The sequence below is a fragment of the Fusarium flagelliforme genome (assembly GCF_020744385.1).
Source record: "Fusarium flagelliforme strain FIESC 12 MPI-CAGE-AA-0113 chromosome Unknown B0J16scaffold_1, whole genome shotgun sequence".
Classification (NCBI taxonomy): domain Eukaryota; kingdom Fungi; phylum Ascomycota; class Sordariomycetes; order Hypocreales; family Nectriaceae; genus Fusarium; species Fusarium flagelliforme.
This window is the reverse complement of record NW_025763503.1, coordinates 8131417-8153162: the sequence shown is the minus strand read 5'-3', so window position 1 is coordinate 8153162 and position 21746 is coordinate 8131417. Positions and strand designations below refer to the sequence as shown.

The 21746-nt window shown below is 47.1% G+C and overlaps 6 protein-coding genes across 6 annotated transcripts; 4 read left to right on the top strand and 2 right to left on the bottom strand.

Annotated features, from left to right (window-relative positions):
* Nucleotides 1-4122: 4122 nt before the first annotated feature.
* B0J16DRAFT_410398 (glycosyl hydrolase) lies at nt 4123-5861 on the top strand. Its single transcript, XM_046133144.1, has 2 exons — nt 4123-4552; nt 4600-5861. The coding sequence occupies exons 1-2, from the start codon at nt 4139-4141 to the stop codon at nt 5824-5826; spliced, it is 1641 nt and encodes a 546-aa protein (XP_045990595.1). The 5' UTR covers nt 4123-4138; the 3' UTR covers nt 5827-5861.
* A 276-nt stretch (nt 5862-6137) lies between these two features.
* Nucleotides 6138-7176, top strand: B0J16DRAFT_410397 (uncharacterized protein; the record flags this gene model as incomplete). The annotated part of the gene is made up of 3 exons (XM_046133143.1): nt 6138-6173; nt 6233-6654; nt 6705-7176. 3 exons carry the CDS (start codon nt 6138-6140, stop codon nt 7174-7176), a joined length of 930 nt encoding a protein of 309 aa, XP_045990594.1.
* A 173-nt stretch (nt 7177-7349) lies between these two features.
* On the top strand, nt 7350-11561 carry B0J16DRAFT_360560 (uncharacterized protein). Its single transcript, XM_046129704.1, has 8 exons — nt 7350-7801; nt 7855-8102; nt 8154-8178; nt 8232-8804; nt 8858-10218; nt 10258-10643; nt 10696-10858; nt 10916-11561. Exons 1-8 carry the CDS (start codon nt 7374-7376, stop codon nt 11281-11283), a joined length of 3552 nt encoding a protein of 1183 aa, XP_045990593.1. The 5' UTR covers nt 7350-7373; the 3' UTR covers nt 11284-11561.
* A 932-nt stretch (nt 11562-12493) lies between these two features.
* On the top strand, nt 12494-13069 carry B0J16DRAFT_379404 (uncharacterized protein; the record flags this gene model as incomplete). Its single annotated transcript, XM_046130997.1, has 2 exons — nt 12494-12809; nt 12876-13069. The coding sequence occupies 2 exons, from the start codon at nt 12494-12496 to the stop codon at nt 13067-13069; spliced, it is 510 nt and encodes a 169-aa protein (XP_045990592.1).
* Nucleotides 13070-14060: 991 nt separating this feature from the next.
* B0J16DRAFT_331407 (S-adenosyl-L-methionine-dependent methyltransferase) lies at nt 14061-15738 on the bottom strand. Its single transcript, XM_046126582.1, has 9 exons — nt 15577-15738; nt 15379-15518; nt 15289-15330; nt 15173-15239; nt 15091-15118; nt 15027-15039; nt 14883-14972; nt 14482-14824; nt 14061-14431 (listed from the first exon to the last, which is right to left on the bottom strand). Exons 1-9 carry the CDS (start codon nt 15712-15714, stop codon nt 14186-14188), a joined length of 1107 nt encoding a protein of 368 aa, XP_045990591.1. The 5' UTR covers nt 15715-15738; the 3' UTR covers nt 14061-14185.
* A 3170-nt stretch (nt 15739-18908) lies between these two features.
* Nucleotides 18909-21531, bottom strand: B0J16DRAFT_379402 (uncharacterized protein; the record flags this gene model as incomplete). The annotated part of the gene is made up of 2 exons (XM_046130996.1): nt 18909-20523; nt 20585-21531. 2 exons carry the CDS (start codon nt 21529-21531, stop codon nt 18909-18911), a joined length of 2562 nt encoding a protein of 853 aa, XP_045990590.1.
* Between the last annotated feature and the right edge of the window lie 215 nt (nt 21532-21746).

Below are 21746 nucleotides of genomic sequence, written 5' to 3'. Positions count from 1 at the left end.
GGGCCGCGAGGCCGAGTAAACGAGCGTTTGTATGCATATTGACAAAGAACGAATGAATGTCAAGAAGGAAGAAACAAAACGAAGGTTGGATGTGCTGATGCTTGCTGAATGAAAGATGTTCTGATTGTTGAGAATAGCATCGTTCTTATACCCAGAATCTCGACGCATTCATCCCCTGAGTTACCCTTGGCGATGTTGCTTCCATGCTTCATTTTCCAACATACCTTTGAGATGGTCGAAACCAAGGATCATTCCTTGTAAAGAGACATTGATATTGTTTTCGCCCTCGATGAAAACAATATCACTGTGTGTCGTCGAGGGGCTTTGAGACGCTTTGGCATGCCCTTCTGCACAGCGTCGTGGAATTGCTTCGCTTGGCCAGATACCGATACCCGAGGACGCTTCTAGACGTTGTGAAGTGTGTATAGCCCCGCAACCAGACGTTGATCAAGGAATGTGACTTCACCCTGAGTCTCATGGGAGAAGCATCATTGAAGGAATGAAGACAAGATGGAGGAGGGGATGTTACAAGCAATCAAGGGATCGAGATGCACAAGGGAAGCGAAACATCAACATAGAGCTGGCATTGTCGGGCTTGTGTGCAAGAAAGGTTGGAACAGGTGCCACTTGTGGTCCAGATAAAATTGATTTTAGGATCAATCCCCCCAGTGGCAGGAGGAGGCGGGAAGGTGTATGTCGATTGGTGGACATTCCCAGAGCGACAGCCTTGCGCCCCATTTAAAAACTCAAGAGTTATGATACGCCTGTTCCATCATACAATAGAACGCTCATTAGCCGAAGATTTATTCTTCAAACAGTGCATGCGAGCCTGGGAAAGCGCAGACTGCAAGTAGCCCAACTAGGGAGTCAAATAACAAGCGAAATCACTCCTCGAAAGCCAAGTCTCAAGGCATGCCCATCATAAAGGAAACGGCCCCTGGCTGGAAAATTGGACCAAATTACTTGCATCAAAAACTTCTGATCTTTCGGACGTCCGACAAGGAGGGCTTCGCCCCCCAGCCAAGCAAGGTCGTCCAATCAGCGCTTCGACGGTGACGCGGAGATCGGGGTCCGAAGCCCCTGCCATTGGTCAGCAGGGATGTAACGGTGCTAAAATGACATTTTGACAGTTGGTTGTTGGGTTTCTAGATAGCACATGCAACTTGTTTCAAAGCCACTTCTCCTTGGCCATTTGGGCCACGGCATATTCCGAGTATGATCCAACAGGTCGAGACATGATATCACGAGAGGTGTGCCCCTGGGAACTTGCATGTATCCACTAGCAGAGTACGATGTTTTCCATGGCACTTGGCTTGAATAATTGAACTAGAAACCTCGGCCATGTCAATTTTCGCTCTGGCGTCAATTTAAGGTAGCTTGTCAACGGGAATGGGAGCTGTGAAAGATTATTTCCAAATGAGCCTTGAGCTAGCGTTATCCCCGGCTCTAAGATCTGTTGACCGAAAATGCACAAGCTCGATCTGGGATGTTACACAAGCTACCAGAACCTACGTCTCACCGCACTGGGAAGAGAATCGACACCGGTCATCAAACGTCTTGTGGAATGTGGAGAATTCTCATCCTAATAAAATGTAGGACAGATTAACCATTACGCTACTGGTAATAAAGCGGTTGCAACCCTCCGGAGTGTAAGACAAGAGATGCCTGTACAGGTTGGTGGCGCTTGTGACAAGCCAATTAGTGAATGACAGTTGAAACATCTAGATAACAGTTTGAGATCTGGCCAGCGACGATATTCCCGGAACGATTCCACTAACGCGGAATGGCAGGTGGTTTGTGTAACCATCATCGCTCTGTGAACCAATTGGCGTGTGGATGACAGAAGGGAGGCTAAGCGCCCGCGATTGAGTACAGTGAGACACAAGGTATGGGTCTACACTGTGCATCTAAGACACACACCCCGGAACTGGCATATCCGGCCAGAGACATTGATCAGATCTGGAAACATGATTCGTGGGGTCTCAGCCCTTGTGTCATGCATATATCCTCTTACAGCTCACACGACCGTAGACTGACAACGGAATCCAGCCGCACGAGTTAACATTTGTAACCTTGAAGGGTGAAAGAGGGAGGCACAAGGGTTCATTGTGACCGTTGGTACTTGAGCTGCCTAGCACCAACGGCCCTTAGCGGTGTCCGTGCCAGCTGAGTTGCCTGACCCACCATCAGCCATTACTTTTTCTGCGGAGTGTGTCGATAATTTCGGCGATCCACAGGCTCAGGTACCGAATGTCACTGCAGGGATGAGGAGACACATTGCTACCAAGACCTTATATTCCTCTTTCTCACAACATCATATCATGTCTGGAACTCTATGTTCCTCCGTAATGTATCACTTTACGTGGTCATAATAATGCTTCTTATAGGGTAACGAGAAATGTATTGCATCATTGACCACACATTGACATTTACAGGTGAGGCTTGGTAAAGGCCTAGACTTGAGCTGTACTGTAGCCTGCAGCTGCGATCAACCAGCTGGGGAAAATAACATGTGCGCGTGCAGAAACTGGGGCCAAGACCAGAAAGCGACACGTATTAGCAAACATTTCATAGAATGAGCCATCACGGTTTTACAATTGCAGCACCTTGAACAGTGGGCTACCATTGAATTAAGATGCCCGGGCTTATGGGACACTCTCTCGAGTTTAGCATTACTGGGTACATGTGTACCTTGCGCGTCGCTCTCTAGCCTGGTCTGGATTTACCCAGCCGCTAGGTCCGGCATTCAAACGGCAGATGGAAACCAGCCACAGGAACACTTGTCAAACATTTACAAGACGTTTTCGTCATGACCGGACGCGTACAGGGGTTCTGAAATGTCAGCCCGATTGATTTATGCTTGCATGTCTTTCAGTAGTCCAATCGACGTAACATTGCTCTTGAAGCCTTGGAGGATTTCTGGTAGTAACCTACTCGTGGTTCTGATATGGCTTGGAGTCTTGGATGAGGTTCCTTATAGAAAACCTTTGCAGTGTGTTGGTTTATATTTTACAATTGGCAGCTGCGATTCCTTGATGGCAATTTACTGCTGGTGCCTCACTCGAATAACGTCTCTTGCCTTGAGAAATCAATATCAATAATTAAAACGATTGGACTAGATAAAAAGCTCCTCTGTAGGATAGAAATCGTCCAGTGTGTAGCAGTCTAGGGTATGTCGGTGGGATACTGCGCCTCTTTTTAAATGGCAACCTGTCAGCAAATGCGGTGCCCTGATTGGTCGAGTAGCAGTCACGTGGCTTCCCACGCGGTGACAATCAAGACAGCGTATCTTTCCCCTCAATTTGTTAGAAAAACAAGGCTCTTGAAATGCTATATGTAACCTTAATTAGTCTCGAGAGAGATATTCGTATAAGTTTTAAGTTAAAAAAAAAAAAAAAAGAAATCCTCTTCTGTATGCTCGATTGAGTGAGCACAGCTCGCTTTAAGACAACAATTATCATGCTGCATTTATGAGTACTAATCATATCAGAATCTACTTATAAGTCATCCTGGTAACTTAACTGGCGAATTAACCGATGTGATGTTCGCTTACAGTCAAAGATTCACGTCCAGACTGAAAGATGTTGACACAATCGTCGATTGCAATATACCCAGAAGATGATTTTTCCGTGGATAGTGGGTCGCTGAGGCTCTTTATGGAAAACCCACCAATTTACGCGTATATTGCTCTAACCGAGACTTGGTCGATGCCCTGATATTTTTCGGTGAACAAGATAATCTCTCATACAACAAGCCATTATTCCCAGATCACACCATGAAAACGGCTGTGGAGGTGGGTCAGAAGCCTTTCGCTAGAAATTAACGACGGATTTATCGAGCAATGATCGTCGTCGAAGAATTGGGCGAACAACAGCGATTCGTCTAGAAAGATTGTCGGACCGATACAACACGCGCCAAGTCCATGTTCTCGGTGCGACTCCCCAGTTTCTCCAAAAATCCCACATCATTGACATCACCGTTCTCCAGATCAGCGTGATTCTAAGTTGAGGGGATGCGGGGAAGTCGTTTTTCAACGGGCCGATATATCGTCTGGTGTTTATCTTCTGGGAATATAAAAGGGAAGATTATTCGCGATAAAAAATTGTAGGAAGCAGACTTGTTCTCGATACTCTTAATCATGATGAGAAACGCTTTGTTGTCGACCCTTGTTGGTCTTGTCGCTGCCCAGTCTTCTTCCACAACTATCACTGTTCCTACTGGTACTCCCATTGCCGGTGATTACAATGGCACATACCGTCCCCAAGTCCACTTCTCTCCACCTGAACACTTCATGAACGACCCCAATGGCATGTTCCGAGACGCCGATGGTCTGTGGCATTTGTACTACCAGTACAACCCTACACAGGTAGTCGCAGGAAACCAGCACTGGGGTCACGCAACATCCAAGGATCTGTACCACTGGGTGAACCAGCCCATTGCCATCTTCCCTCCCGACAACGAAACTTTTGTCTTTTCGGGAAGTGCAGTGATTGACGTTAACAACACTTCTGGCTTCTTTCCTGATCAGGATAACGGCGTTGTAGCCATTTACGTTAGTGCTGCGGGAAACTTATTAAGCTTCTGCTAACACCGCCACAGACACTAGCTTCACCAACGGTGCAGAACCAAGCCATTGCGTACTCCCGGGATGGAGGTTATACTTTTGAACCTTATGAGGGAAACCCTGTTATTGACAGCACGTCTAACCAGTTCCGTGATCCCAAGGTCATTCGATACAATGATTCGTGGATCATGGTCGTTGCTTACCCTCAAGACTTTGAGATTGGTATCTTTGAGTCTTCTGATCTGAAGGAATGGACTGCTACCAGCAACTTCTCCCACCATGGTCTGCTCGGTCTGCAATACGAGTGTCCCAACATGATCCCCATGCCTTACATTGACGAGGACGGCGAAAAGCAAGATGATCTCTGGCTCATGGCTATCAGCATCAACCCCGGTGCTCCTCTCGGTGGTTCCGTCATGGAGTACTTCCCCGGCCACTTCAACGGTACCCACTTCGAGGCCATCGACGGTGCTGCTCGCATCGCCGATTTCGGCAAGGACAACTACGCTGCACAGTGGTTCTACGGTCTGTCTGAAGATGAGAACCCTGTGTCCATCGCTTGGGCGTCCAACTGGCAGTACACCCAGGTTGTTCCCTCTGGCAGCGAAGGGTGGAGAAGCGCGATGAGTCTTCCCCGCGAGAACTACCTCACCAAGGCGAAGCGTGTGGGCTGGAAGATGGTGTCCAAGCCTTATGATCTCAGCCCTGTCATGGGTCGCGAACTCGCTTCCAACGATAGCTTTGGCAACTCAACTCTCGCCGTTGACTACTCTGATGTTGAGTCCAACGCGATTTACTGGGAAGTTAACATCACCGGCATTCCGGACAGCGGCATCCCTTCTACCGCTACCGTCAACATGACCTTCCTGAGCACCGTCACCGATGAATCCCTCAGGGCTGGATACTACCTCGGTGGCGACCCAGTCTTCTTCTTCGACCGTGGTAACACCCGTGCTTTTGACAACATTTTCTTCACTGATAAGATGTCCGCTGGAAGTCTTTCCCGAGACGATGGCTCATGGAGTATGAGCGGTGTGATTGACCGATCTATCTTTGAAGCCTTCATCGACGGTGGTGTTGATAGTATTACGAACACTTTCTTTGCGACTCAGCCTTTGACTATGATGGTTCTCAGCGCTAATGACCTGCCTGAGGATGTCAATGTTAGTGTCAAGGTTCACGCTCTGGAGAGCGCTTGGAGGGAGGAGGAGAGTGATGATGGGCTTGTGCGTGGTAACACAACTTCGACCAGCTCGGACTAAGCATTGTATATACAAATGTGTAAATTGACTTAATGATTCCAATAATTATCTGAAAACTGGCTCCAAACGTGGAAGTATTGCGATCATGCGTAAGCTGATGGGGGATGGCTAGCGTAATGGATATCGTGGATACCCTGGTTGCTGACGTTGGATAGGCAGCTGTAAGCTCGGAGACTTCTCGGATCATTTTCAGAACTCATAGACATACTCAAGATGGAGACCGGATATATAATGCTTTCCTCGCTCATTGTCAAACCCAAACACCATACACGTAACATTCGTATCCAGTCTATGGTAGACCTGATTGCGAAATGGCACCTGAACTTCAGAATATTGCAATTGTTGGTGTAAGTAAAGATAACTTCTAGTAACTCGCGATGAGGCTTTCAGTAATGACATGCTACAGGGTTCTGGACGCGTCGGCGCCTTTATCACAAAGGCCTTACATCAGTCCAATCAATTCAACCTCACCGTCGTTACACGAGTCAGCTCAAAAGTAAAAGACTACCCATCACCCATCAAAACCATCCAAGTAGCAGATGATTATCCCTATGACGAGGTAGTCAACGCCTTCCGGGGAAACGATGCAGTGGTCCTAGCTGTAGGATTCGCGGGCGAACATCACCTACCATCCTTGGCTCGTGCCTCAATAGAAGCTGGCGTCAAAAGGCTAATCGCCTCTGGCTTTGGCGTCGATGCAAGCAACCAAGCTGCTCCTGAAGTCTTTCCAGTAGCCGAGAACAAAGTCGCTATGATCGAAGATTTGAAGTCTTTGGAACAGCCGGGGTGGTCTTGGACTGATGTAGCTTGTGGTGTATTCCTTGACTTGTAGGTCATGCCCTTCCAACTCTTCAAAAACAGTTACTCATTTATACCAGCTGTATCCAAGTTGGCTTTTTCGGTATCGACCCAAAGACCAAGAAAGCCGAAATCTGGGATGACGGAAATGCCAAGTTCACAGCCACCACGCGCGAGGCTATAGGCCAAGCCGTCGTCGGCATTCTAAACCATCCCGAAGAAACACACAACCGAACTGTCTTTATCTCATCCACCGAACTATCATTGAACGATACACTTGCCGAAGAGCAAAGAATTGCAGGCGAGGACGGATGGGAGATCTCTTATGTCAAGACTGAAGAAGAGATTCCCCGCGCAAGGGAAGCTGCCATGACAGCGACGGAGTTCATGCCGAGGATGATGGCTGTTGGAAGAATTGGATTAGCTATCAATCTGCTGGATCGGTTTGGGTCTAATTTCAAGGAGCGAGGAGTATTAGAGAATGAGTTGTTGAGTGTCCCACAAGAAAGTCTTAGGGATGTTGTCACGAGAGTGAGAGCGCAAGGAGTTTAGATCACTTGTAGGAGCATCCCCGTTTTAGAACCGAATTAAGCGACTACCTTATCAGTTGATGTAACCACTTGATTAAGCTATTCCAGCGATGATTGGTCAGACTTGACTAGGAGCCCACCCTTACAATTCAAGGCAGCAGAGGAACAAGGGTTCTGAGACCATTTCTCGCACAGCAATTTTGGCGAAGAATTGGCGACATGAGCGATCCGCTGGGGATCACGGCGAGCGTGATAGCGGTTCTTCAGCTCGCAGTAACAGCCACAAAGTATCTCAAAGATGTTAAGAATGGATCAGCCGACAGGCTACTGCTACGGGATGAACTCAGAAGCACAGTCTGTCTGGTGGAGATGCTGAAAGACCGGGTTGAGGACATCGATGATGAGTCTGAAATTGAAGATACTCTTCAACCTGCCTCTATGAAGGCTTTAGTGGCCTCTGATGGCCCTCTTGAACTCTTTCAGCAAGTGCTTCAGGACATCGTTACCAAGCTGGAACCACAAGCTGGTCTGCGACGTCTGGCGAAACCCCTCACTTGGCCCTTTGATAAAAAGGATATCAATGAGATGCTGGCATGCCTGGAACGGCTTAAGAGTCATTTAAGTCTCATAATGCAAAATGATCTTCAGTATGACTTTGTCGAATTCCAAATTGAGATATTACAGCTTACCATTTGTTTAGTGAGCTAGCGAAGCTATCAAATCTCAAGCTTGACGATCTGAAGGACAAAGCCGATGACTTCGAGGCCAGAACGCGAGATGAGGAAGCTCTAAAGGTCATGTCTTGGATTAGCCCGCTGTCGTTCCGTGCGAAACATCAGGACGTTTTGGACAGCACTGAGCCAGGGACAGGAAGTTGGCTACTTGAGCATGGTAACTTCCAGAGCTGGATTGAAGGGGATATTGACAAACTGTGGTGCCCTGGAATACGTGCGTTATATCTTTCTTCTTCTTTATGGTTTAGCTAATATTGTGAATCAGCCGGAGCTGGAAAGACGAGTCTGGTGTAAGTCACCTGTCTGCTTACTGATATTGAACAAACAACTCAAACTTTCTTAGATCCCTGATTATCAAGCACATGGAGCATCAGGATAGAACAACTACCACACCATGCTTATATGTCTATTGCGACTACAATAGACGAGCAGATCAGACGACCTCTGCCCTACTATCCAGTCTGCTCCAACAGCTTCTTCAACACCCCACAGGTCAGCCACTACCAGCTGAAGTCTCATTACTCCACAGTCAACATCAGCGATATGGCACACGTCCTACTCAGACACAAGTCACTGAACTACTTCGAACACTCGCCTCAAGGTTAGCAATAGTGTCTATAGTGATCGATGCACTGGATGAGCTTGGCGAGTCTGAAGAGGATGCTCTCCAGTTCATGGAAATTATATCTTCTCTGGGACCACAGGTTAAGATCCTGTGTACATCCCGGTTCTCAACAACCTTTGAGGAATACTTCACTCAAGCGGCGAAGCTGCAGATTTCAGCACAGAACGACGACATCGCCAAGTTTCTCGAAGCGCAGATCAGCCAGAAGCATAGGCTCTCGAGACATGTGCGAGCGGATCCCAAGCTGAAGGATGATGTTATTGAGACTATCATTAAAAAATCTCAGGGCATGTGGGTCACACTCCCCGTCTTCCCTTTTGCATTTATGGGCGCTAACTGGGCAGGTTTCTACTACCAAAACTTTATCTCGAATCGCTCTCGCACAAGATCAACCGTAAAGAGGTACGGTCAGCTCTGAAGAGGCTCCCTGTGTCGCTCAATGCCACGTACTCGGATGCGTTGGACCGGATATACAGACAAGCGTTAGAGGCAGTAGCTTTGGCCGAGGCTGTCCTGTTTTGGATTGTGTGCGCAAAACGCTCTTTCACTATCCTTGAGCTTCAACAGATATACGCCACACAGGATTTGCCAGACGACACAGGCCTTGAAGAAGACGATCTACCCGATGCCGATATCCTGACCAGCGTCTGTGGGGGTCTCATCATGGTCGATAGTGACTCCCAGACTGTTCGGCTGGTACACTACACGGCCCAGCAATACTTTGAGCAGTTCCAGACCGAGAAACTCATGCAAGCCAGGGCTAGTATTGCCAACATCAGTCTTAAGTACTTGACTTTGCCAAACTTCTCGAGTGGGGTCTGTACCACAGACAGAGACATGGCTCAGCGTCTTGATAAATACCCTTTTATTGACTACGCTGCCAAGTACTGGGGTGCCGACATTAGCCTGATCAACGGAGAGGAGGTGGAGGAGCTCTTTCCGGCGCTAGACAAACTTGTCTCCAGTCCTACCGCATTGGGGGCCACAAGCCAAGCTTTTGCCCTTTGCAACGGCCGCCACTCCAACTGGAGTCAAGAGTTTCCAAGGAAAATTCCAGCTCTTGTACTAGCTGCTACTTTTGAGTTGCCGAGAATCCTCAAACGCATGGTAGAGGGTGGTCATGGCTTGGAAAGTAAAGGAACGGACGAGGAGACGGCGTTGATCCGCGCCGCAAGTTTCGGCCACGAGCAGAACGTACGTACGCTTCTGGAACTCGGTGCTGACAAGGAGGCCCGTGATCATATGAACGAAACGGCTCTGCAGAGGGCCGCTGGAAACGGTGAGGCCAGTGTTGTCGAAGTCCTTCTTAGCAAAGGTGCGAATGTCAATGTCCATACATCCAGTGATTGGACTGCTCTCATGTCTGCTGTGTCCAGTGGGAATATCCAGGTTGTACAGATGCTAGTGGACGCAGGAGCCAGTCTTATGGCAGAGACCGTTTGGGGTGACTCCGCCCTCAGTATTTCGACACGCAACGGTCAGGAGGCTATTGCCACGTTTCTGGCGGACCGAGGAGCGGTTCTTCCTCGTGGTCCAGCTGGCCGAAGAGCGTCGACAGTGGCGTCTCGCAGAGGCTTCACTCAGCTCGTTAAGAGACTGACGGCGGATTATGAGGCCGTCGCTCGACAACCGCTTCAACGACAGGGCTCGAGAATTATGGGCGGGTTACCTCAGATTCAAGAGACTGTCGAGCCAGCTGGGGATGGTGAAATAGTTGAGGATGACTTCTTTGCGGTAATATAAGGCCTGGAGTACAGCATCGGGTTTCCAAGACGCTATGACCTGAAAGAAAAGCTCGGCAAATGCCATTTCGCAGAAGTCTTTGCCTGTACCAATCGGGTGACGGGTATGGTATACGCAGTTAAGGCCTTCAACATACCAGAATGGAAGAACGATAGCTCCAAAGTCACAGGGCTCCGTAATGAGTTCAAGGCTCTTTTGAGTGCCTCGCACGATAACATTTTACGTGGAATCGACCTCTTCGCAGAGTACGTTGAGAACAAAATCTACATGGTCCTCGAACTCGCTCCGGGCGGCGAGCTATTCAATCTAATTGTCATGAAACAACGTTTTACAGAAGATGAGACACGAAAGATCTTTTTACAGATTTTCTCTGCGCTTGAGTTCTTAGTGAGCTTTGGTACGCCATTTATACTTGCATGGACAGCTAACACGATACCAGCATGGTCTAGGTTGGATGCATCGAGACATCAAACCGGAAAACATCCTCCTTTCCGACACGGAAAATCTACATATCAAGTTGGGGGATTTAGGGTTAGCCAAAAAGATCGGAAGTGAACCAGATGAAACGGAATTTGCAACCACGCTTTGTGGCACACCCAGCTGTGAGTTAGAATTCTTCCCTCTGCTTGACGGACAGAAAGTAACGACTCTCGAACCAGATGTTGCCCCAGAGATTCTTGCCGAATCGGCACAAAGAAAGTACGATCTAAGCGTCGACATCTGGTCTGCCGGCGTTGTATTGTATATCTGCCTTTGCGGCTTCCCGCCCTTCTCTGATGAGCTTTACTCGAGAGACTTCCCATACACGCTGTCGCAGCAGATTAAATCTGGGCGGTTCGATTATCCGTCGCCATATTGGGACGATGTTGGAGACCCAGCACTTGACCTGGTTGACTCCATGCTTATTGTCGATACGGAGAAACGATTCGACGTTAAAAAGTGTATGAGTCACCCATGGACCGCATTTAACTCTAGTACCCCAGTTTTACAGGATACTGTTAGGTCAACAAGTCCAGAGGCTATATAAAGAGAAGATGCAGGACTATTAGAGATTGAGTCTCTTAAGCCTGTTGAAAGACTGATGTGCAAGATCTCTTAGAAGGAGATCCTTGAGTAAAGTAAGGATGGGGTTGTTAGTCTGGGTTTTCAGAGGGGGCATGACTTTAGATCAGTAGAAGGATTGGATTAGCTATTAATCTACTAGACCACTCTAGGTCTAATTATAAGGAGTAAGGGGTATTAGATAATAAGCTGTTGGGTGTTCTACAGGTAAGTCTTGGGGAGGTTATTATAAGAGTTAGAGGGCAAGGCGTTTAAACTTTAATTTAACAATCTGCTGTTAACTTTTACGCATTGTTTAATTTGCCTTTCAGATAAACCTTGGATATAAGGCGAATTGGAGAAAATTACTTACCTCGGCTCCATAACATGGATGTTCCTACATATGGTCTGCTAGCGTCACGTTTCATAGTTTAGTTAAAACTCGACCTCGAGGTCGGTTAGGACGCCGGGCTTATATTGTTACTGCATATATTACTTGGGCCTCTGGATGAGTCACAGGACGTTCATAAGAGTATTTGTAAACAAACACAGTACAGTTTATCGCAAATTCTAGAATACTGGATCGATATACTGACTCGTAGGGGTGATAGAACAATCCTTTGATAAAGGCGGTAAGATGACTTTTGACTTTTATTGAACCGATGAGAGCCGAGAGGAAGCAGCAAGAAGAGCTTGGAGCTCTCATCTCGTTCTACCTCAGCTATTCTTTCATTCTTTTAAAACTTTCATTCAGTCTTCCTGTGCCCAGCCCTGTGCCGCAGCCGGTGCCCGGATCGATGCTTGGCAATCATTGGATATGACGCTATGTATTTATATTCCAAAGTCCCTTATAAATGCCTCACTCATGGTCTGCATCTTCCTTCGTCTCTGGCCAAGTAGCAAACCCGAGACTAGGTGAAGCTAAGCATATAAAGTGGATGGCGGGAATTGAAGGATTCGCTTGGTACGTGGGATTGCAAATCCTTCAAGTGTATACCCCGCGATAATCTACCAGATCGGCGATCGAAGTGGGATGTTGGTGTCATGGATTGCACGTCCAGCTTTCAAGCAAGAACATATCATAGCCTTGATTCCAGGTATAAAAGACCTCCCATCGCCTGTGGACAACTGTAAGAGGAAGACAAGACAAACCATATCACTGTTTACAAACCATACCACTCAACCGACAAGTCAAAATGAAGCCCTTCTCCCTTCTAGGCCTCGTGGCAAGCTTTGCTGGAGTTTGCTCCGCGAATTTCGACCTTTACATACAGATTGCCACCTTCTACAACGGACCGGACTTCTCTCAAGTGCAACGTCAGTGGGCTATTTATGAGTCTGACCCGAGTTGCGGACAGGCTGTTGATCAGCCGTGGTATTACGACAGCGACGATGTCTCTGGTGCCACAGGCGTCCGCTGCTCCGGTTCTGGCTGTGACCCCACAGGGGCCGCAAGCGATATCACCGAACTGGAGATGAACTTGGGATTTGGTAATGACGTCTGGCATTGGAGTAAGTGGAACAAAACCCCATGTATAGTGAACTATGCCGGTGACTGATGCAATTCCTCTACCACAGCGATTTACAAGGACAGACCCAGAGGTCAGAACGGAGGCTACTTGATGTACGGCTTAGATGGTAACACTTACGGCGAGTGCATTGTCTTTCCTGGAGACAGTTGGACCTGCGATCAAGAAGCATTCTTGATCCTGAACGGAGCGAGAAAGTTCAGATGCCTGACACAATACACTGTAAGCGATATTCAAGGATAGGAGGTATTCCCGGGGGCGCTGGGTACAGTGACACGGCACAGCCCATACCACACACACGAATGCTGCAGTCAACGTGATTAGGGCCTCAATTCTTATCAGAATAAGTGAAGTTGCAGAGTTGGAAAGTCGCTTTATACAAAATAACGGGGGTATTCTGATAGCATTAGTACGTACATAAGCTAAAGACTATGCTCAAAATAAATATAAGAAGTGACCAGATTCCACCGACGGTCCTAATCTTCGAAACCAACTATACTTACTGTTTCCAATCGCTCCACCGAACCAGGCCTTTATCATAAATTTCATGTATAAAAATAGTTATCGATTTACCCATCAGCGACCGCTTCCAGCGCCGACGTCCCGAAAGCAAAGGAGGGTAAGCTACACATATCGACTGCAGTGCAATTGGTAAACTGATAGGTTTTTTTCCGTCCAGAGGCTGTAACTACTACCATCTATTTCACTGATGGCCTTAAGCAGAGAGAGGCCTTTTACTTGAAGCTTTTTAAGTCTGGTCTTAAGAACGAAACTCTTTCCGATCTTTTATTAAACATCGCTGGCTTAACTGGCAGGATTGAGATGTAAATAATCCCGCCCTGTATTATACAGTGATATATCCTAAAGTGACGAGGCAGTTCTCATTTTTCTTTCTGTGGTAAGAAAGGAGCTGTGGTTCCGGACAACCTTTTCAGTCCAGAACGTCTTGGTGTAGATAGATATTAAGGATGCTCGTTAACTGGCAGGGCTGACATTCTAACTCCGTTGGGTAGATCGACACTAAAAATGCTGAAACTCTTGGACTCTACATGAAAGATGCAGCTACATCCGAGAAACTGGATACTGTAGGATCTGACTACGTTACTGTGTGCAAGACGTACTAAATCTAGCGGTGGATGTAGTCAACCAACGCCGCCAATCTCCTTGGTGTCAACAAGGTCGCATACCTTAAAAAGTCAAGTTGGAGACATCGCTTTCAAATGAATCACTGGAACTCAGGTAAAGTAAGCAGTGTCATAGTCGATGCTAAGAATGCCGTCTAAACTAGGTAGGGTTAGGTATGTGCCTGAGCTGGAACAGCGGGACTGGGCAGCTATCAGTAAGCCGTCTCATCTCTATCTAATTAGTCTGGACCACGTCAGGCTTCCGGCCCCAGACTACCTTCTGTTTAAAGTACGAGTGGATCTTGGGAGAAGAAATCTCACGGCGTAGGTGGGACACAAACGTAGTGACCTCCGGTTCCGTCCAGCCTAAAAGAGTGGCCATCTGTAAGACACTTCCCTTCGCATCTTGGTTAATGGCAGCTTGCATGTATTGTCCTATGCTCTGCAGCTTTGGATCTTTCGGCCAACCGCCAACAGGATTCTATAAATGGTTATTCATTGTATCACCAACCCGATCGATGCAATACTTGCCTTGAAAACTCTTTCTTCAATTTCAACAAATCCAGCTTGTCGCATAGCCTCCTTTTGTATACCGTCTTCGTAGACCGTAAATGGTCGGCCTATCTTACGTCCCCCTTCCCTGAAGAATTGACCCCATTGATCCAATGGGCTCCCTTCGACAACCGTACCGTCATCACTTTCAAAGCATGACGACGGCTCAAAGCTTTCAATGTAGCCTCCTGGCTTAAGGGTCTTATAAGCTTGTTGGAAGAGCGCTGTCCAGTCCATGATACTGCCAAGCATCCAGCGGATATGCACATAGTCAAGAGACTCAGGCTGGAAGGTCCATTCCTGAGTACAATCATCTATCTGACTAGATCGAAGTTAGTTAACATTTTCTTCGGAATGTGCATAAAGCCAACAACTCTCACAATTCTAGGTTTGGCGGGACCCAACTTGGTTGGATGGGCGCGAGATCAGTACCAACTACTGAGGCATTTGGAAACTTATCGGCAAATTCGCTAGAGTACTGTAAGAATATTATCTTAATCTGGTTTGATTCAAGGCCTACTTACATAGCCCAGATTCCTGTTCTATTGTTAGTTTCTTAACGCTGCTGATGTTATACACAATACTTGCCTGTCCCGGTTCCAATATCTACAGCTGCCTTCGAGTTATCATCAGCAATGCACTGATTATGACGCTGTTCTGGGGTCCATACCTGTACGTTGTCCGAGATTGGTGCTAGGTAGAGCTGATCACCCATCAAGAGGGTGAGAACCTGATGGCTATAGGAAATTGATAAGTTACAGCACCGAATTGCTATGCAAAACTCACTTAATGTCCATAGCTTCCTGACTTGTTTCATCAATCGGGCCCCTGTTTCATGGTTAGCTATAAGTAATTTTATTCAAGATAGTAATAAACCAATAATCAGCATTGCCCCGGTCACTGTGGTACGATCTGCCATGTATTGTCCTGTACTCCAAGATGCTAGAGCTTAGAGATCCTGTTGAGCTAGCATTGCCAGATAGGGTTGATTCAGCATCACTTCTGTCGTTGTCTTCCTAGGGAAGAATTCAGCTTTTCGAGGTCATAGGTTCTCAAATATCTGTCACCGCTTACCTCGGTTAAAGCCGCCCAATGTTCCGGAGGAAGAAGACCAGTATCACCGTGAGGGGATTCCGATTGACGAGGGCTCGCCGATGTCGATTTGGGCGAGGCCTGACGGGCAGTTCGATCTTGAGTTGCCGGACTAGACATGTTGCTGGTGATGCTCAAGTGTGTAAAAGAAGAAAGTGGGAGTGGTATGATGGATGGTTTTATTCGAGGGTCAAATGCGGAGATGACAGTTTGAAAATTGTACGCACTGTACTGTTATGCATGTTGGACCAACACACGCCCACCTTTTGTCAAGGTTGTTTGCGAGTTGGCCAACGAGATTTCAATTTGACCCTAGTACCATGCGACTTCCTGTCGCGGGACTCTTCCGGCGTATCCCCATATCTGGAAGGTGCTATTTTGCATGCATTCCTCGCCGCATCTTCTAACCGAGCCTTGGAAGTGAAGCTGGTATGATCTTTAAGTGGTGTGCCAGCTCGGACATTTTACTAGACATGATTCTTCATGAGATGAAGGTAGTTACACAACATAGTAAAGTACCTTCTCATGACGACTGCTGAAGGCGACCAGTATATCAGGATTGCCGGCCATATGATCATCGTGGTGCGGCTAACTGCAAACCTGTTTGTTCAGAAGCCACGCCAGGTGTTTGTCGACGTCGACACAGATTGAGTCCAGTCCAGTGGCATGTTCCATAAAAACCGAATACTCAGTGTCGCCTAGGATCAAATCCAGCAAAGCTAAAAGCATTCTATCGAGGTTTTCGTCAAAGGTTTCATTAGCGACAGGGTTCAGGAATCATGGGCGTGTTACCCCAGATTCGAGAGGTCGCTGAGCTTATTGCAACCCGTATCAGCCCGCTTAGAGGGGCATCAACAGCAATATTAAAAGCATAAGAATTTCAACGATTATAGTCTGGTAAGACCCCATGAGTCTCATGTGCTGTAGTTATGTAACTGTATCTATTTATCTTTATATATAGTGTGTACCTAGATACTACAGACCTGCACCAAGATGCAATAGTAAAGAATTGAGCAGCACTTTAAAGTTATAAATAATTTATAGGTGTTTGTTTCTATTTTGTTTCAGTACTTTTAAATCTCTCCTATCCTATCATCATTGAAATCTATAACAGTAAATTGGCCGTCACCTTTAGCTACAACCAAACGGTTGCCAGAGGCTGCATACACATCAGTAGGCGCGATAGGGAAAACATCATACCCTTTATAATTGACTTTCTGGTCTGTCCCGTTAAGCCCTGGAAAGCAAGCAATATAGGCAGACTGTTTGAGAATTGCTGAATCTGCTATGCATATGTTGTAGGAGTCCAGATCCCAGGCTAGTACTTCTTCCATCTCATGCTGGCGTGAGAAATAAAGAAGAGCGTATCTGCCGCTGTCTGAAAATAGAATTTCCCCTACTGAAGGCCATGTGTGTTGTTGTATCTGTAGAAACTCCCCAGGAAGGCTGACAGTAGGAAAGATGAAACTAGAGTGGCATGTGTCTTTCAGAGTTATATGGGGATAAAGTGACGACCAGCCAACTTTCATTCGGCAATGTCCAGTGGTTGCATCAATCAAGTAAGCTTCGGAGGTTGAGAATGCAACCAAGGTCAATTGATCAACTGACAGCTTTAAACTTGTAACATAGAGCGAGGGATCCTCATAAATCCATTGCCGCTCAGCAGTGGTAATCTTCCAAAAGCTTAAGCTCCCACGGTCGCCAATTGCCAAGCTTGCAGAGTCGGAGGTGAACTGCATGCATGACACAGATTCGAATGGACCAAGGGGCAACTTATTCAAATCCTTTTTGAGATTTGTTACATAGACACAGTTGTCTGGATGTCCACGAACGAGCAAGGTTCCATCGGAAGAGATCGCCTTGATCCAGCTGCCGCTGTCCCTCTGGTGTCGCAAAAGGCCCGTCTCAATATCCCATACCAAGAGGAGATGACTATTCGAGTTGGTCAAAAGAGTCCGCTTATTTGATGCCAGGAGCATAAATGAAACACGATAAGAGGTTGATAGCGGTGTATACCGAGAGTCTGAAAGGAAACTTGGCAAGAGACGACGGAAACGACGCATCTTACCTCGCGGGTGTAGGACAGCACCGGTATCAAAAAGAGTTTGCGAAACTATTGGTGTATTTCGTAATGACTTCAATGTCCTACCCACCCACCCCTCATCATTCCTTTCCAGGGTTAGGTCAGGGGTTGGCACCATGACTGTATTGATACTGCTGCCAACCGCAAGAGCTTGGCCATTCGGAGAGAACTTTATCCTGCTTGCATGAAATGTGGTCGGAAAAGCAAATCCACAGACCAAAAGGAGTGGCCCTCCATACCATCTCGCAATCCATGTTCTATGCAGATCAGTATATGCAATAATTGAGCCGCAAGCTGATATTGCGACCCGGTGGTGATGTTCTCCTCGCGAGTAAAGTGACCGAATGCAAGTCACTTCGCTTTTTACTCCCTCAGATGCCCGCCAGACAAGAATTTCTCCACAGCCATTGATCAAAACTACTGTCCAATCTTCTGGGTTTTTTACTGATAGCGAGACATCAGATATGCATTCTGTGCTGTCGTCAAACCAAACTGGACTTTCGACATCTAAAATGCTTTCAATAACAGAGTGAAAGCCTTGTTGAAAGTTCCAGACATAAACTGTGGTTCTTTTTGTAGCAACAGCCATCGAAAACTGTTCATTTATGTCTCCGTGCTCAAACGACCCGCTGACGGCTTTCAAGGAACCACAACAAACAGGGCGTCCTTTGAGTTGGATATCCCATCGAAAGATCTTTGCGTCATGGGTCAGCCCTAAAATGCGACGTTTATCTTGAGAGAAACTTATAGCGAGGATCGGCGAGATCTGCGCTGTAGGAGGTCGCAAATGCTCATCCATCTCTGGGGATCCGAAATAATGCTCCTTACGGGACCCAGCTATATAATGCGGGATTCTGTCAAGAACAAATCCGGTTTGGCCATCGGCAACCTGAATGGACTCTGTATTGCATCCTGCAATATTTTGGTCGTCCTGAGATATTGCAATACCACATGGAGCGGAGATGTTAACCTGACTCCAACGGCGCATCAACCTTAATGCACCACCACGGATACTCCCAATACTTGCTAGTCGCGTAACTCGAGAATTGGCGAAAAGCTCTTTTAATCTGCTTGCTGGATCTTCCTGTGCCAAGCAGAGGCCGTACACTTGGAGGGGGTACTGCATGATCGTCAGGCCACGTCTGTTCAAGAAGAGTTGGGCCTCTTTGATAATGTCGGGCTCTGGTAGCACTTCAACTAATGAGTGGTTCTAATTTCAGGACGTTAGATATTAGGCGACGTTCCAAAGGTCAGAGTTAGTGGGGTATGGTACCTCTTTGAGAGCAAGGAGAGTTCTGGTTGCGAAACCCCCTTCAGCTAATGAGCGTTCTCCTAATATAGAGAGTACCTCTAACCAGTTTAAAAGATGTTTCTCCAGAAATGGCCTTACGAGATCGAAAGCCTCCTTACTCCTCTCTAGGTGGTATACCCAGTGATTACAGGCGTAAGTAAGGTCTGGAGCAATGAACTTGGCAACCATGGCTGGGTCAAGCTTGTGAGGCTCCATCAATGGACTATCGGCATTGCAAACGTTCTTCCGCAATCTTTGCCTCATCAGCTCGATGCACCGTCTTGTCAATTGATCGTGTATTTGTGAGGGATTGATTTTGAAAATCGATGCAGCCCCAGCTTCTTTTTCAAGAACATAGTCTGCAAATGATTTATGGATAAGATTGACGGGAGAGTCACCGTTTGCGACGTGAACAACTGCATGAAGAGAGTCCAGGGTCATGTTGAATATATCCTTACTTATCGCAAGGAGACAACGTAGAACGTTGGCTGATAGAGGTCTAGCCATAAGAACAAGGGATCCCAAAATGAGTTGAAGGTTGAAGATCTCATTCTTGTCTAACGGCTCTCGGATGCCATCATCCGCATCACCCGCCAATATTGATGCCAATATCGGGTCGTATATGTGATCTAACTGCGAAGCACTGTGTCTGGACCTTTCCAGCCATTTCCTAAGTCGTTTGTTTGGATCCCGGCCATTTATATGTCGTAGGAAAGTTGAAGTATAAATAAAAAGTGGCGAGGGACATGTAGCGTAGTGCAGGATAGTACTGAAGTCTTCAACGCTTGGCCATGGGTCTTGTCCGACATTACGCTGCCGTCTGATCTTATCTAGACCATCCTCAAGAACTGTCTTCATTTCCAGTCGAGTGGCTGCCTGAAACTGTTCATGTAATGCCATTTCACGACATGCCATATTATCCTTGGAGGGTTGAAATCCATTGATGAGAGCACGGGTGTATCGGCTACTGAAAAAGACGCGAATTCGAAAGGTCTCGAGGTCCTTAAGGCGCGCGAACAAATTCACCATCAATTGAATGTTCTTTGGCTTCGTGCATTCATCCAGTGCATCGATGATGATGACCATGTTCCTCGGCATGTGTTTGATAGAACGCAGAGGATTGTATATGAGTGTGTCGAACTGCTCTCGTAAAGAGACCTTATCCATCGACAGGATGTTCAAGTTCCCGGTGGATACTCGGAGAGCGTGGGCGAAAGAAGGAATGGTTCTGATTAGCTGGCTAGCAATTGTAGGAAAAACACGAGAAGTGTCATTTCGCAACTCATGACCTCGTTTGAAGAAGTATCCAGCTGCTAACTGGAGTACTCTCAAATCTTCCACGAGAGTTCGAGCCAGAGTCGATTTGCCTACTCCTGCTGGACCATGCAGCCAAAACAGGGTCTCAGCCTTTGAATCATCGACCCACTGTTTGATGATATTCCGCACTTCATGCCTGGTCTTTGCGTGACACTTGGGGCTATCCTCAAGGTCCTTGCTGTCAAAACGTGCCTCAGGCACCGTCGGAAGTGACTTAAGTAGTTCATGCTGGCCGAAGCTAAACATGCGTTGTTAGTATCATTATTCACAACCTGTGTCGGCCCTTGGATCTCACTCACCCCAGTTTGTCTCTAATATCTTTCCAAATATTCTCTTCACCAATGTTGGAGAGTCGAATGTCTGCCAAGGACTTCAAGAGGAAGTCTATCGACGTCACATCTTGTGAAGTGGACGGGATATCGGGTGTGTCATTGACCAGCGCGTCCAGGTTCATCACTGTTCCTTCGTGCCCAGCCAAGTGGCTAACAGACTTTGGAAATCTGCTTCCATGTTGTACTCCTTCATGGTTGCTTTCGAGCTTTTCCTCCATGCAGGCAACAGTTATCCAATAGAGTAGAGCAGCTCCATGTCCCATGTCGATTATCATCTCGTCCCTACGTGACAGTGGATGCTGTGATCCTTTGTAGAGAAGTGGGTGGGCGAGCTTGTTGTATAAGCTTTCTGCCATAGTGGTAACTTGAATCTCAAAAAGTACTCCGGCATAGATAGTACCATGTGAACTAGACTCCGAACGCAGTAGGTAGTTGCGTGTTTCATAAGCGCCGAATTTCGGGTTCCAATGTTGACCGATAGCTCGGTCTGAAGAAAAAGAGTTGAACCGTTCTACTAGGAAGCTCTTCTCAATTATGCGGAAAGACTCCTTTAGTCCGGATGGATAGTCGACTACAATTCTGAAACCAACAAGATCGTGCAAGTCGTCGAATATACCTCGTGGGGACCGGTACTGGTGTTCCTTGGACTTGGCTCCATCACGACGGTCAATAGACTTCGAGATGGAGTCAAGAGTCTTTGTGCGACTGGCTACGGTCGCGCGCACGCTTGCTTTGTCAAGGAGATCGGCGAGATACTGATGAAGGTCCTTCCGCATGGTTTCGTAGTCCTTTTCTACATCCTGCCACATTTCGATGAAAGCGAGCTTTGGAGACTTTCCTGCTGGTGCATTCTGGAGTGCAGTGTCTATCCTGTCGCGTAGCCTCGCTCCCTCCTTTCCCAACTCTTGGCACATCTCTCAAAAGAATAGAGGATTGGCTTCTGGGTATACCTGAAGTAGGTCAGAAGAGACGGGACCGATAGCGGAACGAAATAAGTACGACGACTCTGTACTCTCAAACTTCAGGAACTAACCAACATAGACGGCATGGAAAAAACTGAGGAGTAAAAAGAGGGGTAATCGCCTGAAAGTCCTAGTCAGGCATCAAGCTGCTTATGAAGTGAAACATC

Coding starts and splice junctions, on each gene's coding strand:
- B0J16DRAFT_410398 (XM_046133144.1), top strand. CDS start 4,139: ATGATGAGAAACGCTTTGTTGTCGACCCTTGTTGGTCTTGTCGCTGCC. Junction 4,553..4,599: donor ACGGCGTTGTAGCCATTTAC/GTTAGTGCTGCG, acceptor ACACCGCCACAG/ACACTAGCTTCACCAACGGT.
- B0J16DRAFT_360560 (XM_046129704.1), top strand. CDS start 7,374: ATGAGCGATCCGCTGGGGATCACGGCGAGCGTGATAGCGGTTCTTCAG. Junction 7,802..7,854: donor ATAATGCAAAATGATCTTCA/GTATGACTTTGT, acceptor CCATTTGTTTAG/TGAGCTAGCGAAGCTATCAA. Junction 8,805..8,857: donor ATTAAAAAATCTCAGGGCAT/GTGGGTCACACT, acceptor CTAACTGGGCAG/GTTTCTACTACCAAAACTTT.
- B0J16DRAFT_331407 (XM_046126582.1), bottom strand. CDS start 15,714: ATGTCTAGTCCGGCAACTCAAGATCGAACTGCCCGTCAGGCCTCGCCC. Junction 15,331..15,378: donor CGGGGCAATGCTGATTATTG/GTTTATTACTAT, acceptor ACCATGAAACAG/GGGCCCGATTGATGAAACAA. Junction 15,119..15,172: donor CAATCTCGGACAACGTACAG/GTATGGACCCCA, acceptor GATAACTCGAAG/GCAGCTGTAGATATTGGAAC.